The sequence below is a fragment of the Pseudophryne corroboree genome, chromosome 2 (assembly GCF_028390025.1).
Source record: "Pseudophryne corroboree isolate aPseCor3 chromosome 2, aPseCor3.hap2, whole genome shotgun sequence".
Classification (NCBI taxonomy): domain Eukaryota; kingdom Metazoa; phylum Chordata; class Amphibia; order Anura; family Myobatrachidae; genus Pseudophryne; species Pseudophryne corroboree.
In genome coordinates, this window is record NC_086445.1 from 936,175,064 (window position 1) to 936,198,471 (window position 23,408).

At 48.6% G+C, this 23,408-nt stretch overlaps 1 protein-coding gene across 1 annotated transcript in view; it reads right to left on the minus strand.

The window, feature by feature from the left end:
- Positions 1–9,284: 9,284 nt before the first annotated feature.
- Positions 9,285–23,408, minus strand: part of LOC135050108 (myosin heavy chain, striated muscle-like) — a 41,248-nt gene continuing 27,124 nt past the window's right edge. Inside the window, exon 9 of the mRNA XM_063956274.1 lies at positions 9,285–11,220. Coding sequence (XP_063812344.1) covers positions 11,038–11,220 — 183 coding nt within the window. The 3' untranslated portion in view covers positions 9,285–11,037. The remainder of the gene's footprint in view (positions 11,221–23,408) is intronic.

Below are 23,408 nucleotides of genomic sequence, written 5' to 3' on the forward strand. Positions count from 1 at the left end.
AAAATGGGTCTCACCGAACCGTCCGGTTTCGGCACCACAAAAAGTGTGGAATAGTAACCCCGGCCTTGTTGAAGTAGGGGTACCTTGATTATCACTTGCTGGAAATACAGCTTGTGAATCGCTGCTAGCACCGCCTCCCTGTCTGAGGGAGCAATCGGCAAGGCGGATTTTAGGAAACGGCGGGGTGGAGTCGCCTCGAATTCCAGCCTGTATCCCTGAGATACTATTTGAAGGATCCAGGAATCCACCTGTGAGCGAGCCCACTGATTGCTGAAATTCCTGAGGCGGGCCCCCACCGTACCTGGCTCCGCCTGTGAAGCCCCACCGTCATGCGGCGGACTTGGAAGAGGAAGCGGGGGAGGACTTTTGTTCCTGGGAACCTGCTGTTTGCTGCAGCCTTTTTCCCCTGCCTCTGCCTCTTGACAGAAAAGACCCTCCTTTTCCCCGCTTGTTTTTCTGGGACCGAAAGGACTGAACCTGATAAAATGGCGCCGCCTTAGGCTGTGAGGGGACATGGGGTAAAAATGCTGACTTCCCAGACGTTGCGGTGGAAACTAGGTCGGAGAGACCATCCCCAAATAATTCCTCCCCCTTATAAGGCAAAACTTCCATGTGCCTTTTGGAATCTGCATCTCCAGTCCACTGGCGAGTCCATAAGCATCTCCTAGCAGAGATGGATAATGCACTTACTTTAGATGCCAGCCGGCAGATTTCCCTCTGTGCATCTCTCATGTATAAGACTGAGTCTTTGATATGGTCAATTGTTAGCAGGATCGTGTCTCTGTCTAACGTGTCAATATTTTCTGACAGTTTATCTGACCACGCAGCGGCAGCACTGCACATCCATGCTGACGCAATAGCTGGTCTGAGTATAATGCCTGAGTGTGTATATACAGACTTCAGGATCGCCTCCTGCTTTCTATCAGCAGGTTCCTTAAGGGCGGCCGTATCCTGGGACGGTAGTGCCACCTTTTTAGACAAACGTGTGAGCGCTTTATCCACCCTCGGGGGTGTTTCCCAACGTAACCTATCCTCTGGCGGGAAAGGGAACGCCATTAGTAGCTTCTTAGGAATTACCAATTTCTTATCAGGGGAAGCCCACGCTTCTTCACACACTTCATTTAATTCATCTGACGGGGGGAAAAATAAGAATTTACTCACCGGTAATTCTATTTCTCGTAGTCCGTAGTGGATGCTGGGGACTCCGTCAGGACCATGGGGATTAGCGGCTCCGCAGGAGACAGGGCACAAAATTTAAAAGTTTGACCACTAGGTGGTGTGCACTGGCTCCTCCCCCTATGACCCTCCTCCAAGCCTCAGTTAGGATACTGTGCCCGGACGAGCGTACACAATAAGGAAGGATTTTGAATCCCGGGTAAGACTCATACCAGCCACACCAATCACACCGTACAACTTGTGATCTGAACCCAGTTAACAGTATGATAAACGTAGGAGCCTCTGAAAAGATGGCTCACAACAATAAAACAACCCGATTTTTTTTTTTTTGTAACAATAACTATGTACAAGTATTGCAGACAATCCGCACTTGGGATGGGCGCCCAGCATCCACTACGGACTACGAGAAATAGAATTACCGGTGAGTAAATTCTTATTTTCTCTGACGTCCTAAGTGGATGCTGGGGACTCCGTCAGGACCATGGGGATTATACCAAAGCTCCCAAACGGGCGGGAGAGTGCGGATGACTCTGCAGCACCGAATGAGAGAACTCCAGGTCCTCCTTAGCCAGGGTATCAAATTTGTAGAATTTTACAAACGTGTTCTCCCCTGACCACGTAGCTGCTCGGCAGAGTTGTAACGCCGAGACCCCTCGGGCAGCCGCCCAAGATGAGCCCACCTTCCTTGTGGAGTGGGCATTGACAGATTTAGGCTGTGGCAGGCCTGCCACAGAATGTGCCAGTTGAATTGTGCTACAAATCCAACGAGCAATCGTCTGCTTAGAAGCAGGAGCACCCAGCTTGTTGGGTGCATACAGTATAAACAGCGAGTCAGATTTTCTGACTCCAGCCGTCCTTGAAATATATATTTTCAATGCTCTGACAACGTCCAGCAACTTGGAATCCTCCAAATCGCTAGTAGCCGCAGGCACCACAATAGGCTGGTTCAGGTGAAACGCTGATACCACCTTAGGAAGAAAATGAGGACGCGCCCTCAATTCTGCCCTGTCCGAATGGAAAATCAGATATGGGCTTTTATACGATAAAGCCGCCAATTCCGACACTCTCCTGGCTGAAGCCAGGGCCAGTAGCATGGTTACTTTCCATGTAAGATATTTCAAATCCACCGATTTGAGTGGCTCAAACCAATGGGATTTGAGAAAATCCAAAACTACATTGAGATCCCACGGTGCCACTGGGGGCACAACCGGGGGCTGTATATGTAGTACTCCTTTTACAAAAGTCTGGACTTCAGGAACTGAAGCCAATTCTTTTTGGAAGAAAATCGACAGGGCCGAAATTTGAACCTTAATGGACCCTAATTTGAGGCCCATAGACAATCTTGTTTGCAGGAAATGTAGGAATCGACCCAGTTGAAATTCCTCCGTCTGGGCCCTCCTGGCCTCACACCACGCAACATATTTTCTCCAAATGCGGTGATAATGTTGTGCAGTCACCTCCTTCCTGGCTTTGACCAGGGTAGGGATGACCTCTTCCGGAATGCCTTTTTCCCTTAGGATCCGGCGTTCAACCGCCATGCCGTCAAACGCAGCCGCGGTAAGTCTTGGAATAGACACGGTCCCTGCTGAAGCAGATCCCTTCTTAGAGGTAGAGGCCACGGATCTTCCGTGAGCATCTCCTGAAGTTCCGGGTACCAAGTCCTTCTTGGCCAGTCCGGAGCCACTAGTATCGTTCTTACTCCCCTTTGCCGTATAATTCTCAGTACCTTGGGTATGAGAGGCAGAGGAGGGAACACATACACTGACTGGTACACCCATGGTGTTACCAGAGCGTCCACAGCTATTGCCTGAGGGTCTCTTGACCTGGCGCAATACCTGTCCAGTTTTTTGTTGAGGCGGGACGCCATCATGTCCACCATTGGTCTTTCCCAATGGACCACAATCATGTGGAAGACTTCTGGATGAAGTCCCCACTCTCCCGGGTGAAGATCGTGTCTGCTGAGGAAGTCTGCTTCCCAGTTGTCCACTCCCGGGATGAACACTGCTGACAGTGCTATCACATGATTTTCTGCCCAGCGAAGAATCCTTGCAGCTTCTGTCATTGCCCTCCTGCTTCTTGTGCCGCCCTGTCTGTTTACGTGGGCGACTGCCGTGATGTTGTCCGACTGGATCAACACCGGCTGACCCTGAAGCAGAGGTTTTGCCCGGCTTAGAGCATTGTAGATTGCTCTTAGTTCCAGTATATTTATGTGAAGAGACGTTTCCAGGCTTGACCACACGCCCTGGAAGTTTCTTCCCTGTGTGACCGCTCCCCAGCCTCTCAGGCTGGCATCCGTGGTCACTAGGACCCAGTTCTGTATGCCGAATCTGCGGCCCTCTAACAGATGAGCACTCTGCAACCACCATAGCAGAGACACCCTTGTCCTTGTCGACAATTTTATCCGCTGATGCATCTGCAGATGCGATCCGGACCATTTGTCCAGCAGATCCCACTGAAAAATTTGTGCATGGAATCTGCCGAATGGAATCGCTTCGTAAGAAGCCACCATTTTTCCCAGGACTCTTGTGCATTGATGCACAGACACTCTCCCTGGTTTTAGGAGGTTCCTGACGAGTTCGGATAACTCCCTGGCTTTCTCCTCCGGAAGAAATACCTTTTTCTGAACAGTGTCCAGAATCATCCCTAGGAACAGCAGACGTGTCGTCGGGATCAGTTGGGATTTTGGAAAATTCAGAATCCACCCGTGCTGTTGGAGCACTACTTGGGTTAGTGCTACTCCGACCTCCAGCTGTTCTCTGGATCTTGCCCTTATCAGGAGATCGTCCAAGTAAGGGATAATTAATACGCCTTTTCTTCGAAGAAGGATCATCATTTCGGCCATTACCTTGGTAAAGACCCGGGGTGCCGTGGACAATCCAAACGGCAGCGTCTGAAACTGATAATGACAGTTTTGTACCACGAACCTGAGGTACCCTTGGTGTGAAGGGCAAATTGGGACATGAAGGTAAGCATCCTTGATGTCCAAGGACACCATAAAGTCCCCTTCTTCCAGATTCGCTATCACTGCTCTGAGTGACTCCATCTTGAACTTGAATTTTTGTATGTACAGGTTCAGAGATTTCAGATTTAGAATAGGTCTTACCGAGCCGTCCGGCTTCGGTACCACAAATAGCGTGGAGTAATACCCCTTTCCCTGTTGTAGAAGGGGTACCTTGACTATCACCTGCTGAGAATACAGCTTGTGAATGGCTTCCAATACCGTCGCCCTGTCGGAGGGTGACGTTGGCAAAGCAGACTTTAGGAACCGGCGAGGGGGAGACTTCTCGAATTCCAACCTGTAACCCTGAGATACTACCTGCAGGATCCAGGGGTCCACCTGAGAGTGAGCCCACTGTGCGCTGAAATTCTTGAGGCGACCCCCCACCGCCCCTGAGTCCGCTTGTAAGGTCCCAGCGTCATGCTGAGGCCTTTGCAGAAGCCGGGGCGGACTTCTGCTCCTGGGAAGGAGCTGCTTGCTGTAGTCTCTTACCCTTTCCTTTGCCTCGGGGCAAATATGAATGTCCTTTTGCTCGCTTGTTCTTATAGGAACGAAAGGACTGCGGCTGAAAAGATTGCGTCTTTTTCTGCTGGGAGGTGACCTGAGGTAAAAAGGTGGATTTCCCGGCTGTTGCCGTGGCCACCAGATCCGATAGACCGACCCCAAATAATTCCTCCCCCTTATACGGCAATACTTCCATATGCCGTTTGGAATCCGCATCACCTGACCACTGTCGCGTCCATAAACTTCTTCTGGCAGATATGGACATCGCACTTACTCTTGATGCCAGAGTGCAAATATCTCTCTGTGCATCTCGCATATATAGAAATGCATCCTTTAAATGCTCTATAGTCAGTAAAATACTGTCCCTATCCAGGGTATCAATATTTTCAGTCAGTGACTCCGACCAAGCCACGCCAGCACTGCACATCCAGGCTGAGGCGATTGCTGGTCGCAGTATAACACCCGTATGTGTGTATATACTTTTTAGTGTATTCTCCAGCCTCCTATCAGCTGGATCCTTGAGGGCGGCCGTCTCTGGCGACGGTAACGCCACTTGCTTTGATAAGCGTGTGAGCGCCTTATCTACCCTAGGGGGTGTTTCCCAGCGCGCCCTAACCTCTGGCGGGAAAGGGTATAATGCCAATAACTTCTTTGAAATTAGCAGTTTTCTATCGGGGGTAACCCACGCTTCATCACACACTTCATTCAATTCCTCTGATTCAGGAAAAACTACCGGTAGTTTTTTCACACCCCACATAATACCCCTTTTTGTGGTACTTGCAGTATCAGAGATATGCAAAACCTCCTTCATTGCCGTGATCATATAACGTGTGGCCCTACTGGAAAATACGTTTGTTTCTTCACCGTCGACACTGGATTCGGTGTCCGTGTCTGGGTCTGTGTCGACCGACTGAGGTAAAGGGCGTTTTACAGCCCCTGACGGTGTTTGAGACGCCTGGACAGGTACTAACTGGTTTGCCGGCCGTCTCATGTCGTCAACCGACCTTTGCAGCGTGCTGACAGTATCACGTAATTCCATAAATAAAGCCATCCATTCTGGTGTCGACTCCCTAGGGGGTGACATCACCATTACAGGCAATTGCTCCGCCTCCACACCAACATCGTCCTCATACATGTCGACACACGCGTACCGACACACAGCAGACACACAGGGAATGCTCTGATAGAAGACAGGACCCCACTAGCCCTTTGGGGAGACAGAGGGAGAGTTTGCCAGCACACACCCAAGCGCTATAAATATATAGGGACAACCTTAAATAAGTGTGTTCCCCTTATAGCAGCTCAAATATTGTTAATATCGCCAAATAAGTGCCCCCCCCCCTCTCTGTTTTTACCCTGTTTCTGTAGTGCAGTGCAGGGGAGAGCCTGGGAGCCTTCCTAGCAGCGGAGCTGTGTAGGAAAATGGCGCTGTGTGCTGAGGAGAATAGGCCCTGCCCCCTTTTCGGCGGGCTTCTTCTCCCGGTTTTTCTGAAAACCTGGCAGGGGTTAAATACATCCATATAGCCCCAGGGGCTATATGTGATGTATTTTAGCCAGAATAGGTATTTCTCATTGCTGCCCAGGGCGCCCCCCCCAGCGCCCTGCACCCTCAGTGACCGTTGGTGTGAAGTGTGCCGAGAGCAATGGCGCACAGCTGCAGTGCTGTGTGCTACCTCATGAAGACTGAGAAGTCTTCAGCCGCCGGTTTCTGGACCTCTTCTCTTTTCGGCATCTGCAAGGGGGTCGGCGGCGCGGCTCCGGTGACCCATCCAGGCTGTACCTGTGATCGTCCCTCTGGAGCTAGTGTCCAGTAGCCTAAGAAGCCAATCCATCCTGCACGCAGGTGAGTTCACTTCTTCTCCCCTAAGTCCCTCGTTGCAGTGAGCCTGTTGCCAGCAGGACTCACTGAAAATAAAAAACCTAATAAAACTTTTTCTAAGCAGCTCTTTAGGAGAGCCACCTAGATTGCACCCTGCTCGGACGGGCACAAAAACCTAACTGAGGCTTGGAGGAGGGTCATAGGGGGAGGAGCCAGTGCACACCACCTAGTGGTCAAACTTTTAAATTTTGTGCCCTGTCTCCTGCGGAGCCGCTAATCCCCATGGTCCTGACGGAGTCCCCAGCATCCACTAGGACGTCAGAGAAACTACAGGTAGTTTTTTCTCCCCAAACATAATACCCTTTTTTGTGGTACCTGGATGTAAATCAGAAATATTTAACACCTCTTTCATTGCCTCAATCATGCAGTGAATGGCCTTAACGGGCATTAAATTTGACTCATCGTCGTCGACACTGGTGTCAGTATCCGTGTCGACATCTACTTGTGCCACCTGAGATAGCGGGCGTTTCAGAGCCCCTGATGACTTTTGAGACACCTGGACAGGCACGAGCTGAAGACTCGGCTGTCCCACAGTCAGCATGTCGTCAAATTTTTTATGTAAGGAGTCTATACGTGCACTCATTTCCTGCCATAATACCATCCACTCAGGTGTCTGACCCCCAGGGGGTGACATCCCTGCTAAAGGCATCTGCTCCTCCTCCACATCATTATCCTCCTCAAACATGTCGACACAGCCGTACCGACACACTCCACACACACAGGGAATGCTCAGAGGACAGGACCCACAAAAGCCCTTTGGGGGGACAGAGTAAGAGTATGCCAGCACACACCAGAGCGCTATATATATATATATATATATATACAGGGACTGAGTTATGTCCCTTAATAGCTGCTTTTCAATATAATATACTGTATACAGTACCAATTTTAATGCCCCCCCCTCTCTTTTCCCTCTTACTGTACTGTAGAATTGCAGGGAAGAGCCAGGGAGCTTCCTTCCAGCCGAGCTGTGAGGGAAAAATGGCGCCAGTGTGCTGAGGAGATAGGCTCCGCCCCTTTTTTGCGGCGTATTCTCCCGCTTTTTATGGGATTCTGGCAGGGGTATTTACCTCATATATAGCCCCAGGGGCTATATATTGAGGTATTTTAGCCAGCCAAGGTGTTTTTATTGCTGCCTCAGGGCGCCCCCCCCCCAGCGCCCTGCACCCTCAGTGACCGGAGTGTGAAGTGTGTATGAGGAGCAATGGCGCACAGCTGCAGTGCTGTGCGCTACCTTGGTGAAGACAGGATGTCTTCATGCCGCCGATTTTCCGGACCATCTTCTTGCTTCTGGCTCTGTAAGGGGGACGGCGGCGCGGCTCCGGGACCGAACATCAAGGCTGGGCCTGCGGTCGATCCCTCTGGAGCTAATGGTGTCCAGTAGCCTAAGAAGCCCAATCCGGCTGCAAGCAGGCGAGTTCGCTTCTTCTCCCCTTAGTCCCTCGCTGCAGTGAGCCTGTTGCCAGCAGGTCTCACTGAAAATAACAAATTCTAAGACTATAACTTTCTAAGAGCTCAGGAGAGCCCCTAGTGTGCATCCAACCTCGGCCGGGCATGAAATCTAACTGAGGCTTGGAGGAGGGTCATAGTGGGAGGAGCCAGTGCACACCAGGTAGTCTAAGATCTTTCTAGAGTGCCCAGCCTCCTTCGGAGCCCGCTATTCCCCATGGTCCTTACGGAGTTCCCAGCATCCACTAGGACGTCAGAGAAATTATAATTATTAATCCTAACACCAAACACTTATACCCTAACTTTCACAATTAATCCTGCTACCCTAACACCCCCAAACATTACCCTTAATCCAAACCCTGACCCTAATACCCAAACCAAACTCCTAATCACTATACCCTAAAAAAGGCAGACTAGATGGGCCAATAGGTTCTTATCTGCCATCAAATGTATCTAAGATCCACTGTGTACAGTAGATCCTTTACAGATGGAATCCCTGGCTGTGATATATCAGCATGACTTACTGTGCCTCCTATGTAGGTCATTCAGTGTTATAAAAAGTTATTTGCAAGGATGACTGAAGTCTAGAATCGCTGGCTGCATCCGGCAAGTATACTTTAACCACCTGGCATGGTCACATCAGATACGACCATAGCAGCAAGTGCTTTATATGACCTGGTCGCACAGGATGAGAGCAGATGCACAGTGTTTGCAGCTACAGCAGGCATGTCAAACTCATGGTCATCCAGCTGTTGTGAAATTACAAGTCCCAGCATGCTTTACAAGCTGATCATTGGAAGGACTTGTAGTTTCACAACAGCAGGAGGGCCACAAGTTTGACATGCCTGAGCTACAGGGAAGGGAATCTTTCCGCAGCTGTTGCTCTCAGAGGGACCTTTCCGCACCCTCCCCCAGTATTTGCCATGCTGCTGATCTGTCCGCAAGGCAGGAACCCCATCCGGCAGCTGCAGACAATAGCAACCACTGGGGAAGTGTATAATTATCCCCCCTTCCCCAGTGTACCTGGCGGCTATTTAAATGAAAGTCGCTATGGCTCCGATATTTGAAAATCCAAAATATATATTATATATAAAAATATTTATTTTTTTGTTTGTTTTTACTAATCATTTTTGATAAGGTTGAATATACGTTCTTCACCTAAGTCACTCATAAAAAAACACCAGACAATTTCGAAGCATTTTTTTTGAAGAGGAAAAAAAAAAAGGTCAGTTAAGGGACGTATCTGCCCCCTCAAACACAAAATTACATGGCTTGTACTTGAAAGCCGAGCACTGACTTTATTCAGTCCATGTATTATGTTTAATGATATTTTTTCAATAATCGCTAAAAACAACACAGTGAAATGTATTGTACAATTCATAGTAAAAAACGCACATCAAGCGGCATCTTCTTCAGAGCAGTAGAGTGCAACGCCTGTGACCCGGGAATCATGAAAACACTGCACTGTATTAAGCAACAGGTTGCAAACACTTGGATCATCCTTTACTACTGAAGATGGGGGGGGGGGGGGGGGGGTTTAGTAGTGAGATTGGTCAGGTTACATATATTTTCCATCTACCTATAGAAAAATACCAGTCAGTTTCTAAAACAAGGTCACACAGTAGCTACAAATACACATTGAGAAACAAATATTATGTACAACTTTAAACATAAAACCAACAGCACGTATGTACAGGCGTCATCACATAAACTGGTCCCGGCCCAGAGACATATGCGCTACCATTAGGCTTGCTGCATGCAGTTCAGCTTCCAATCCGGTTGTTTTCGTTAGGAAAGATGAATTAATAATGCAGTTTGTTTGGAAACCATAATAAAACCGCATAATAAAGTATAGTTTTAAACATTCCCTCCCCCCCAGTCTGTCTTCTAAAACAAAGTACTTGATTGTTCATTGTACCAATTGGAGCATTTAAAAATCCCTCACCTTGGGTTTCCTTATGTTGCATAAAGGTGTTTGCTGCGAGAGGCCATCTCAATATGAGAAGCTGGGTACAGACTGGAGCAACGGGCATTCATTCCGACATCGGAACAAGTGCTCTTGAGCCCAGATTTTGTGTATACATTAGGACAATTTTTACGAAGGACAGAACAATCGCAAACAAGGTTGCTAGCGATATCGCTTGATTGGATGCACAGCACATCAAACCTGGTGACCATTGCTAGCGACTGCGGGAGCGTGCAACCACCCATACACTGAGCGATGTTGGCGATTTGTTGTTATGAAACAGCAAATTGGGCGAACATCATTCCGGTGTGTAACCAGCTTAAGTCTGCAATCCAGAAGGTAGACTGCAAGCCAATCACAGACTGGCTTCTGCTACAAATCGGTTGACACTTTGGGGGAGATTCAAATGTTTGAAAAGTCAGTTGGGAGTTTAATAGACAGGAGAAACAGACACCCAACCGACTTTTCAAACATTTGAATTCCACCCAATATGTAGATACAGACCTCCTAAGCAAGTATTACAATCACAGGCCATTTGTTTACAGATAATCTTTCCCACGGTCATATACCATTACTAAATGATCTATACAATATAATAAATGGCAATGGGCAGATGAACTTAAGGTAGCTCATTTTAGGACATACAAAATAAAAATAAAACGTCATGATAAAAATCATCCACATTACCTTTCTAGCTGTTGAAACTACAAGTACCAGCATTCCCTGCAAACATGTCATTTTACAACAGCCCTGACCTCCCTTACAGATTTCCATAACCGTAGTGTAAAAAGGGAGTCACCTGCACTAAAACCCCCCAGCACAGTGCTGAAAACCTCTAAACATAAAATAACTTGTGCAACCTGCAGTAGTGATGTGAACGGTATAAAAACAGGAGCCACAATAGAACTGGACATTTCAAGATTGGCTGTATAAAGCCATGCACAGGAGCTCTTTCCCCATACGGATCAATACAGTCATCTAACACAATATACTGCGCTACAGTCCTCTGAAAGTGGCAGCAACACACTGTAAAACCACATTGTTAAAAGTCCGCCATGCTAGAGCTCATTTCAGCTCTCTCTTCAGTTTCCGAAGGATTCGTTCTCGTTCTAGATAAATATCTTTTCTATGGAGAATCCTCTGCAGGCTACGGTTCATTTTCTCCTTTTCTGACTCGCTCATAACCTGATTTTCTTCTGAGCGATTAAGGCAATGGGCTATTTGCTGCCGTCTCTGCTGTACACTGGCCTGTATGGTGCAAAAACAAAGACAGTTCTACATTTATTCTTCTGCAGTAGCCAAAATGCACAACGGTTATAGAATAAAGAGGAGAGATGTCAGAGACCAATATCTGCACTAGCCTTTAATACATTTTGATAAATGACTTCTTTTAAAGAAAATGGAAACTTCTTGAGTACTAGGTTATTTCACTCATTTAATAACTAATACTATTACATAGGGGCCAATTGAATTAGCTGTGAGTTGGCCAAAAACTGCTTAATGTGGGTTAAAAACCTGCAGCCTCAACTTTTAGCTACTTAATTAGAAATCCACATTAATGTAACATGAGTCTCAATGGGGGTTAATGCAGGTATCAATTCTCACCTCCAGACTAGGTGATAAGTAAAGAGAAAAAAAATCCTTATTCTAAGCCAGAAATGTCAGTGCAGTACCCCAGGGCCATCTTAGGCACACTGGGCAGATGCCTAGGACCCCACAATTCTAGGGGCCTTCGAGCAGCGGTGGGCTGGTCCTGAGGACATCTGCTTCCCGGGCTGCTGCCTCCAGAACTTCTTGGGAGGTGTGTAGAGAATGCTGCCTGGCCGCTCTGATTGTGAATTACATCCAATCAGAGGGGCCAGGAACCATTCTCTGCATACAAAGACAAGGTTGCTGGTGCACAATTCAAACACTACCAATTTATTAATAATAACCATTGCAATAAAATATTGCATTTTGAGGAAGGTTCTTTGCATAGTTATGGCCATAAATAACTGCTTGCCCACTGCATCCAGGTGACCTTATTAGTCAGGCAAGCCCCTAACATTTTAGGGGGTACAAATCTAGGGCGTAAGACACCCCAAAACCAAGCAGCTGAGTGACCCCAGAGCAATACTAGAGGAGGAGAGAAGCAGCTTGTAGAGTTGCAGAATGTTTATCAGAAGAGAGGCCTCTTGAGACGACCACCTTCCCCGAAACTGAGCCCCCTGGGTGACAGCACCCCAACCGCGGAGGCTCACATCCGTCGTCAATAGAACCCAAGCCTGAGTTACGAAATGTCGACTCTATCAGGTGGGGGATGTGTAACCACCATAACAGGGAAACCCTTGCTTTTAGTGACAGGGATATCCGCTAGTGCATGTGTAGGTGTGAGCTGGGCCCTTTGTTCAGCAGATCCAGCTGGAATGGACGGGCATGGAATCTTCCGTACTGGATAGCCTCGTATGAGGCTACCATCTTGCCCAACAGGCGGATGGAGAGGGCACCAAGACTTTTGGAGGTTTAAGAACGGAGTGCACCATCGTTTGAATTGTCAAGGCCTTGTCCATAGGAACACCTTCTGAGACACCGTGTCCAGGATCATCCCCAAGAACTGCAGTCTCTGTGATACTACCAGGTGTGATTTCTGCAGCTTGAGAATCCACCCATGATCCGTCAGAAGCCGTGTAGTCAGAGCGATGCTTTCCAACAACAGAGCTTCGGACACAGCCTTTGTGAGGAGATCGTCCAAGTATGGAACGATGTTCACACCCCACCACGCGGAGTTGAAGCATCATCTCCGCCATCACCTTTGTGAACACCTGTGGATAGGGCCTGGAACTGGAAGTGATCTTCCTTTAATGCAAACCGGATAAGCCTGATGAAGCGGTCATATTGGGATGTGAAGATACGCATCCTTGATATCTAGGGATACCAGGAATTCCCCCTCTTTCAGGCCCAAAATCACCGCTCTGAGGGATTCCATCTTGAACTTGAATACCCTTAGGTATGGATTCAGAGAGGTTCAAGATTGGCCAGGTGGAACCGTCCGGCTTTGGTACCATGAACAGGATGGAATAAAAGCCCTTGTTTTTGAGTAGAGGGGGAACTGGAACAATGACCTGCATTTGTTGTAGTCATTGGATGGCCTCTAACAAGGTAACCTTGGACACAGGTGAAGCTGGTAAACCGGACCTGAAGAATCTGTGAGGAGGGAGCTGTTGAAACTCCAACCAGTATCCGTGGGAGACAAAGTTTCTCACTCAAGGATCCTGGCAGGATTCCGCCCAAACATGGCTAAAATATTTGAGGCGAGCACCCACCTGAATTTCCCCTTGAGGCCGGGGCCAGCCGTCACACGGAAAGGCTTGGTAGAGGTAGAGCCTGAACTCTGTTCCAGGGAACCAGCGGCCGCTGGTCTGTGTTCTTTACCTCGGTTTCCCCAAGCAGCGCTGAAAGCACTTCTGGCTCTGCCCCTAAATCTGGCCACACGAAAGGACTGGAGAGAGGGGCTGGGATAGGCACGCCTGGCTGGAGGAGCTGCTGACGGCAGATATGTGGACTTACTGGCAGTAGCTTGTGAAATCCACTTGTTCAGTTCCTCGCCAAACAAAGCCTACCTCGTGAAAGGAAGGTTTTCAACGCCCTTTTTGGAGTCTGCATCCGCCGTCCACTGTTGGAGCCTCAGAGCCCTGCGCGCCGACACAGCCATAGCATTAGAGCACGAGTTGATAATGCCAATCTCCTTAATAGCCTCACTCATGAAGTTAGCTGAATCCTGAATATGTTGCAGGAGTGTTAGTAGCTCTTCCTGAGGCATGGTATCAAAACACTATGATGTTACTAGACCATTTAATAATGGCCATTGTGATCCAACCACAAGCAATGGCGGGTCTCTGTGCGACTCCCACTGCAGTGTAAATGGATTTGAGTGTAGTCTCAATTTTATGGTCAGCAGGGTCTTTTAAGGAGATAGCACCAGGTACAGGCAGCACAATCTTACGTGACAGCCTGGACACTGAGGTATCCACAATCAGAGGATTCTCCCACATCTTCCTATCCTCAGGGGGTAAAGGGAAGGAATTTAGTAACCGCCTGGGAGTTTGAAATTTCTTGTCAGGATTAACCCACGCCTCTTTAAAAAGTGTGTTTAATTCCTTAGAGACAGGGAAGGTGGCAGTAGACTTTTGTTTTCCATAAAAAAAATGACTCCTCCTCAGGGTCTGCCTCTTTATCAGGGATATTCAGGACCATAAGAGCTTCCACAACCTGAGACAGAGTACTGTCTCCTTTATCCCCCTCAACTTCCCCTACCTCCAAATCTGGCATATAATTATCAAAGTCAGATTGGAGCACATGGGGCAGTGTGAGTTTCTGAGAAACCAGTAGAGGGGGATGAGAGGAAGGTCTGAGATCAGAAGTATGAGTCAGGAAATCATCCATAGATTTCTTAAACACTAGTCTTTCCTGCCTGGCAGTAGCCAGTTCAGATATGTTAGTCATCATCCCCTTTATTGAATCCAGCCAATTTGGTTCCTGTGAGCTGCTGCCCTGTGAAGGGAGACTGCATTGAGCACACAGCAGAGATCCCCCTGTGGAGAAAAACTTTGTGCTACACGACTGACAATCAACCTTCTTGGCAGACATGTTCATACAGCAGAACACACACATACAGAAGCAGTGAATAACAGAGACCCAGTGTAAGCCTGGATGGAGTGAGCCAGAGAGGGAGAGAACCAGCACACCGCTGCCTCTATCAGCAAAAGCAAAGCTCTGCCAGGAAGAAAACTAGAGCCCCTCCCCCATAGCTCCCCACCTTCTACAAAACCCACTGGTACCAGTATAAGGTGTGTTTTGAGGGTCCTTGGAGGAGCAGCGCTTCCCTGCATGCAGCCTGTAGTATGATGCAGCAGGAAATGGAGCCTCTGAGCTGCTGGTCCCGCTCTCCAGGAAGCCCCGCCCCCTTAATGGCACGCGATCCCTGTATAGATTATACTGGCAATCACTCCAATTTTGCAGAAAACGGGGTTAAAAGCCCTTTTTCTGTGACAGCGCCAGTGTGGGTATGTGCAGCAGGCACCGCAGCCCACAGTGGCGAGTGCCCGCCGCGCCCTTATGCCGCCATTGTAACTGAGGACCCGCTAACCGGGGCCCTGGTGTCTGTACTCACCACTCCAGCGTCTTCAGCTCTGTTAGGGGTGGCAGCATGCTGTTGGAATGCACGCACACCCTGTGGGGAATGCGAAACAACCCCTCAGGAGCTATGTCCTGTCAGCAGGGATACAGACCATTAACCCTTAAAGAGGTTGGTCTGGTCTCCCCCCTAAGTCCCACGATGCAGGCAGACTGGTGCCAGCCAGTGCTGCCTGAAAATAATAAGACAAAGTTTTGAAGAAGACTTCTCTGGAGCTCCAGAGAATGCACCCAGCTCCTTGGGCACATTATTCTAAACTGAACACTGAAGAATTTTGTGCCAGGCTTCAATGGACCCCATCTATACCCCATGGTAACTCTTACCATCCCAGTATCCCCTAGGACGTGAGAGAAAAACTACTTGACACCATTCAACTCCCTGCAATACTTTGTTTATAGCCCCTATAAGCCTCCTATACTATCCTCTTGCTCAGAATGATTTCCCCTCCTTTCATGCACTTCACCCAGATTGCATACTGCATCTACGATTTGCCGTCTCTAAGTGAACTGCAAGGGAATAAGCCAGTGTTGTATTTCAGGGGCTGAAAATAGGATTTTAATACCTACAGGTAAATCCTTTTCTCTTAGTCCGTAGAGGATGCTGGGGACTCCGTAAGGACCATGGGGTATAGACGGGATCCGCAGGAGACATGGGCACACTATAAGACTTTGAATGGGTGTGAACTGGCTCCTCCCTCTATGCCCCTCCTCCAGACCTCCGTTAGAAAACTGTGCCCAGGGAGACAGACATTTCAAGGAAAGAATTTATTGTGTAAACACGGTGAGTGTCATACCAGCTCACACCATGAACATACCGCAAAACGTGGCATTCAATAGAATACCAGCCAACGGCATGAAAATATACACAGCCACATGCCGAGAGAATATGTAACACAACCTATGTGTCAACACAACCAATAAGAAGACACCGCATGCCATGGCATGAAACAACGTCAGCAACAGCCTGACAGAAAAGAAACACCACAAGAGTGTAACCATAACCAATAACTGCAGACATAGTACGCACTGGGATGGGCGCCCAGCATCCTCTACGGACTAAGAGAAAAGGATTTACCGGTAGGTATTAAAATCCATTTTCTCATACATCCTAGAGGATGCTGGGGACTCCGTAAGGACCATGGGGTTTATACCAAAGCTCCAGACCGGGCGGGAGAGTGCGGACAACTCTGCAGCACCGATTGAGCAAACAAAAGGTCCCCATCAGCCAGGGTATCAAACTTGTAGAGCATAGCAAAAGTGTTTGAACCTGAGCAAATAGCCGCTCGGCAAAGTTGAACCACCGAGACTCCTCGGGCATCCGCCCAAGAAGAACCCATCTTCCTAGTAGAATGGGTCTCCACCGACTTCGGTAACAACAATCCAGCCGTAGAATGAGCACGCCGAATCGTATCACAGATCCAGCATGTAACAGACTGCATAGACGCAGGCGCCCCAATCATGCTGGGAGCATACCAGACAAAAAGAGCCTCTGTTTCCCCAATCTGAGCGAAATTGGCGACCTAAATATTCAAAGCCCTGACTACATCGAGAGACTTTGAATCAGCTAATGCCTAAGTAAACACCGGCATCAAAATATGCTGATTTCTGCGAAACCCAGAAAGCATATTTGGCAGAACTATTATCCGAGTTCTCAATTCCTCTCTATCCACACGGAAGATCAAACAGGGCTCTTGTGAGACAAGACCGCTACTTCGGACACCCACCTTGCGGATGCCAAAGCCAATAGCATGAACACTTTCCAAAAGAGAAATTTTAACACAACCTTTCACAAAGGTTCCAAACAGTGTGAGACAAGAAAACTCAACACCACGTCAAGGTCCCACGGTGCCAACAGGGACACAACTGGAGGTTGGATGTGCAGTATTCCTTTCACGAAGGTCCGAACTTCCGGAAAGGTTGCCAATTCTTTCATGAAAGAAAATTTATAAGGCCAAAACCGCACTTAAATGGAGCCTAACTTTAGGCCTGCACCCACACCTGCTTGCAAAGAATGGAGAAGAACGACTCAGCTTGAAAGTCTTCCGTAGTAGCCTTCTTGGATTCACACCAAGACACACATTGTCTCCAAACACAGTGGTAAGGCTTTGCCGTTACTTCTTTTCTAGCCTGAAGTGTGGAAATGACTTCACTGGGAATACCCTTTCTGGCTATGATATGGCGTTCAACCGCCACGCCGTCAAACGCAGCCGCGGTAAATCTTGATACACGCCCGGATCTTGCTGTAACAATTCCTCACGTAGAGGAAGAGGCCATGGATCTTCTATGAGTAAATCTTGAAGAACTGGATACCAAGCCCTCCTTGGTTAGAGTGGGACAATGATCGCCTGAACTTTTGTTCTTCTTACGTTTATCACCTTCCGAACAGTGAAAACGGAGGGAACACATAGACCGACTGAAAACACCCAAGGTGTCTCGAGGACGTCCACTGCTATAGCTTGAGTGTCCCCTGACCCGGAACAATATCCCTGAGATCTCTCGTTGAGGCGAGACGCCAACATGTCCACTTGAGGCACTCCTCAAAGACTTGTCACTTCAGTGAGAACGTCTCGATGACTGTATTTTTCCCGGATGGAGATCACGTCTGCATCTATTTCTCAGTCGTTCACATCCGGAACGAAGACTGCTAATATAGCGTTTACCATTTTTTTCACACAGCGGAAAACCTTTTTCGGCTTCTGCCATTGCCGCTTTTCTCCTTGTTCCGCCCTAGTGGCTTACTTACGCCACTGCTGTCAAGTTATCCGACAGAAATAACACGGGCAGATCACGGAGCATATGTTCATTGAAAATAGCTCTTAAATCAAGAAAGCTTATTGCAGACAAGCTTCGCAGCTTGACCCTTTCCTCTGGAAATACTTCCCTTGCAAGGACTGCTCCCCAGTCTCGGAAATCTGCATGCATGGACACCAGGATCTCATCCTGGATTCCGAACCTTCGTCCCTCTAGGAGGTGGGAACCGAGCAGACAACACAGGAGTGATATCCTGGCCATTAGGATTATATTCCGGTGCATGTGCAGGTGAGACCCGGACCACATATCCAACTGGTCCCGTGAAAACCACTGTGGCATTTGACCTGCTCACTGAAAAGGCCTCTTAGGCCGCACCATCTGCTTCATCAACGGAACATATTGATGGATTGTCACTGCAAATCTGAGCCGACTCTGGATCCTCAGACCTCTTTCCACAGGAAAAACACAGAACATCAACCGTTCAGTATCTACTCTGACACCCACCTCCGACATCTGCGTCGTTGGGAACAACAGCCATTCCCTGTGTTGAAGAACAGTCAGAGAGATACAACGATTTGCACCACTTTTTTCTCGATCTCGCCCTAATCAGGAGAGCGTCTCAATACAGACTAACAATGGCTCTTACTACTGAAAACCATCATACTGCCATCACTCCGGTGAAATGGCAAAGACACTCCTGGATATCAACCCAGATAAACAATGCGGAGAACAACGCATTTAAACCTCTTATTTATTTTTTTTTATTAACAGGGACAGCAGGACAATGCCCTGAACCTGATGCACCTCTGGTATGGCGTCGCGTACTACCTCCCCTTCCAGAGGGGAAACAGAAAGATCTATTAGAAAATCAGTGAAGGGAAACATCTGTAACCCCAGAAAGTTCCCCTTTTGATTCTATAATTAACTCACAGGTCCTAGTCTATTACCGGACTAACTGAAAAGTAGTAGACGAGTACCCACCGGAGTGGGGTCCAGCCAGATAGACTCAGCGACATGTGGCGCATGTGGTAGAAAATAAGATTTTACTCACCGGTAAATCTATTTCTCGTAGTCCGTAGTGGATGCTGGGGACTCCGTAAGGACCATGGGGATTAGCGGCTCCGCAGGAGACTGGGCACAACTAAAGAAAGCTTTAGGACTACCTGGTGTGCACTGGCTCCTCCCACTAAGACCCTCCTCCAGACCTCAGTTAGGATACTGTGCCCGGAAGAGCTGACACAATAAGGAAGGATTTTGAATCCCGGGTAAGACTCATACCAGCCACACCAATCACACCGTATAACTCGTGATACTATACCCAGTTAACAGTATGATAACAACTGAGCCTCTCAACAGATGGCTCAACAATAACCCTTTAGTTAGGCCATAACTATATACAAGTATTGCAGACAATCCGCACTTGGGATGGGCGCCCAGCATCCACTACGGACTACGAGAAATAGATTTACCGGTGAGTAAAATCTTATTTTCTCTAACGTCCTAAGTGGATGCTGGGGACTCCGTAAGGACCATGGGGATTATACCAAAGCTCCCAAACGGGCGGGAGAGTGCAGATGACTCTACAGCACCGAATGAGCAAACTCTAGGTCCTCCTCAGCCAGGGTATCAAACTTGTAGACTCTTGCAAGAGTGTTTGAACCCGACCAAGTAACAGCTCGGCAAATTTGTAAAGCCGAGACCCCTCGGGCAGCCGCCCAAGAAAAGCCCACTTTCCTCGTGGAATGGGCTTTCACAGATTTAGGGTGCGGCAGTCCAGCCGCAGAATGTGCAAGTTGAATCGTGCTACAGATCCAGCGAGCAATAGTCTGCTTAGAAGCAGGAGCACCCAGCTTGTTGGGTGCATACAGGATAAATAGCGAGTCAGTTTTCCTGACTCCAGCCGTCCTGGAAACATATACTTTTCAGGGCCCTGACTACGTCCAGAAACTTGGAATCCTCCAAGTCCCAAGTAGCCGCAGGCACCACAATAGGTTGGTTCACATGAAAAACTGCTACCACCTTAGGAAGGAATTGGGAACGAGTCCTCAATTCCGCCTTATCCATATAAAATACAGATTAGAGCTTTTGACAAAGCCGCCAATTCTGATACACGCTTGGCCGACGCCAAGGCCCACAGCATGACCACTTTCCACGTGAGGTATTGTAGCTCCACGGATTTAAGTGGCTCAACTCAATGCGACTTCAGGAAATCCAACACTACGTTGAGATCCCACGGTGCCACTGGAAGCACAAACGGGGACTGACTATGCAGCACTCCCTTAACAAAAGTCTGAACTTCAGGCAGTGAAGCCAGTTCTATTTTGGTAGAAAATCGATAGAGCCGAAATCTGGACCTTAATGGAACCCAATTTTAGGCCCATAGTCACCTCTGACTTGTAGGAAGTGCAGAAATCGACCTAGCTGAAATTCCTCCTTTGGGGCCTTACTGGCCTCACAGCACGCAACATATTTCCGCCATATGCGGTGATAATGGTTTGCGTTCACTTCTTTCCTAGCTTTAAATAGCATAGGGATAACTTCCTCCGGAATGCCTTTTTCCTTCAGGATCCGGCGTTCAACCGCCATGCCGTCAAACGCAGCCGCGGTACGTCTTGGAACAGACAGGCCCCCTGCTGCAGCAGGTCCTGTCTGAGCGGCAGAGGCCATGGGTCCTCTGAGATCATTTCTTGGAGTTCTGGGTACCAAGCTCTTCTTGGCCACCCGGAACAATGAGTATAGTTCTTACTCCTCTCATTATTATTCTCATTACCCTGGGTATGAGAGGCAGAGAAGGGAACACATACACCGACTGGTACTCCCACGGTGTTACCAGAGCGTCCACAGCTATCGCCTGAGGGTCCCTTGACCTGGCGCAATATCTTTGTAGCTTTTTGTTGAGGCGGGACGCCATCCTGTCCACCTGTGGCCTTTCCCCACGGTGTACAATCATTTGGAAGACTTCTGGATGAAGTCCCCACTCTCCCGGGTGGAGGTCGTGTCTGCTGAGAAAGTCTGCTTCTCAGATGTCCACTCCGGGAATGAACACTGCTGACAGTGCTAACACATGATTTTCCGCCCATCGGAGAATCCTTGTGGCTTCTGCCATCGCCATCCTGCTTCTTGTGCCGCCCTGTCGGTTTACATGAGCGACCGCCGTGATGTTGTCTGACTGGATCAGCACCGGCCGGTGTTGAAGCAGGGGTCTAGCCTGACTTAGGGCATTGTAAATGGCCCATAGTTCCAGAACATTTATGTGTAGGGAAGTCTCCTGACTTTTCCATAGGCCTTGGAAGTTTCTTCCCTGTGTGACTGCCCCCCAGCCTTGAAGGCTGGCATCCGTGGTCACCAGGACCCAGTCCTGTATGCCGAATCTGCGGCCCCCTAGAAGATGAGCACTCTGCAGTCACCACCACAGCGACACCCTGGCCCTTGGAGACAGGGTTATCTGCCGATGCATCTGAGGATGCGACCCGGACCACTTGTCCAACAGATCCCACTGGAAGATCCTTGCATGGGACTTGGCGAATGGAAATTCTTCGTAAGAAGCTACCATCTTTCCCAAGGCTCGCGTGCATTGAAGCACCGATACCTGTATTTGTATTAGGAGGTCTCCGTCTAGAGACGCCAACTCCTTGGACTTCTCCTCCGGGAGAAACCCTTTTTATCCTGTTCTGTGTCCAGAACCATACCCAGGAACAGTAGACGCGTCGTAGGAACCAGCTGCGACTTTGGAATATTCAGACTCCCCGTGCTGTTGTAGCACTTCCCGAGATAGTGCTACTCCGACGAACAACTGCTCCCTGGACCTCGCCTTTATAAGGAGATCGTCCAAGTACGGGATAAGTACTTCGGCCATTACCTTGGTAAATACCCTCGGTGCCGGGGACAGACCAACGGCAACGTCTGGAATTGGTAATGACAATCCTGTACCACAATTTTGAGGTACACCTGGTGAAGAGGGTAAATAGGGACATGCAGGTAAGTATCCTTGATGTCCAGTGATACCCTGAAATTTTCCAGGCTTGCAATAATCGCCCTGAGCGATTCCATTTGAACTTGAACCTTCGTATATAAGTGTTCAAGGATTTCAATTTTAGAATGGGTCTCACCGAACCGTCTGGTTTCGGTACCACAACATTTTGGAATAGTAACCCCGGCCTTGTTGAAGGAGGGGTACCTTGATTTCACCTGCTGAAAGTACAGCTTGTGAATTGCCGCCAGTACTACCTTTCTCCGAGGGCAGCAGGCAAGGCTGATGTGAGGCAACGGCGAGGGGGAGTCGTCTCGAACTCCAGCCTGTATCCCTGTGATACTACTTGCAGAACCTAGGGATCCACCTGTGGGCAAGCCCACTGGTCCCTGCAGTTCCCAAGACGCGCCCCCACCGCACCTGTCTCCACCTGTGGAGCCCCAGCGTCATGCGGTGGACTCAGAGGAAGCGAGGGAAGATATTTGATCCTGGGAACTGGCTGACTGGTGCAGCTTTTTCCTTCTTCCCTTGTCTCTGTGCAGAAAGGAAGCGCCTTTGATCAGCTTGCTTTTCTGAAGCCGAAAGGACTGTACCTGAAAATACGGTGCTTTCTTAGGCTTTTGTGAGGAAACCTGAGGTAAAAATGTTTCTTCCCAGCTGTTGCTGTGGATACGAGGTCCCAGAGACCATCCCCAAACAATTCCTCACCCTTATAAGGCAGAATCTCCATGTGCCTTTTAAATGCAGCATCACCTGTCCACTGCCGGGTTTCTAATACCCTCCTGGCAGAATGGACATTGCATTAATTCTGGATGCCAGCCGGCAAATATCCCTCTGTGCATCCTTTATATATAAGACAACGTCTTAAATATGCTCAATGTTAGCAAAATATTATCCCTGTCTTAGCGTATTAATATTATCTGACAGGGTATCAGACCACGCTGCAGCAGCACTATTTATGCTGAGGCAATTGCAGGTTTCAGTATATAACCTGAGTGTGTAAATACAGACTTCAGGATCGCCTCCTGCTTTTTATCAGCAGGTTCCTTCAAGGTGGCCGTATCCTAAGACGGCAGTGCCACCTTTTGACAAACGTGTGAGCGCCTTATCCACCCTAAGGGATATCTCCCAACGTGACCTATCCTCTGGCGGGAAAGGGTACGCCATCAGTAACTTTTTAGAAATTACCAGTTTCTTATCAGGGGAAACCACGCTTCTTTACCCACTTCATTCATTCATCTGATGGGGGAACAAAACACTGGCTGCTTTTTCTCCCCAAAAATAAAACCCCTTTTATGTGGTACTTGGGTTCATGTCAGAAAATGCGTAACACATTTTTCATTGCCGAGATCATGTAACGGATGTTCCTAGTGGATTGTGTATATGTCTCAACCTCGTCGACACTGGAGTCAGACTCCGTGTCGACATCTGTGTCTGCCATCTGAGGTAACGGGCGTTTTTTTGAGCCCCTGATGGCCTTTGAGACGACTGGGTAGGCGCGGGCTGAGAAGCCGGCTGTCCCACAGCTGTTACGTCATCCAGC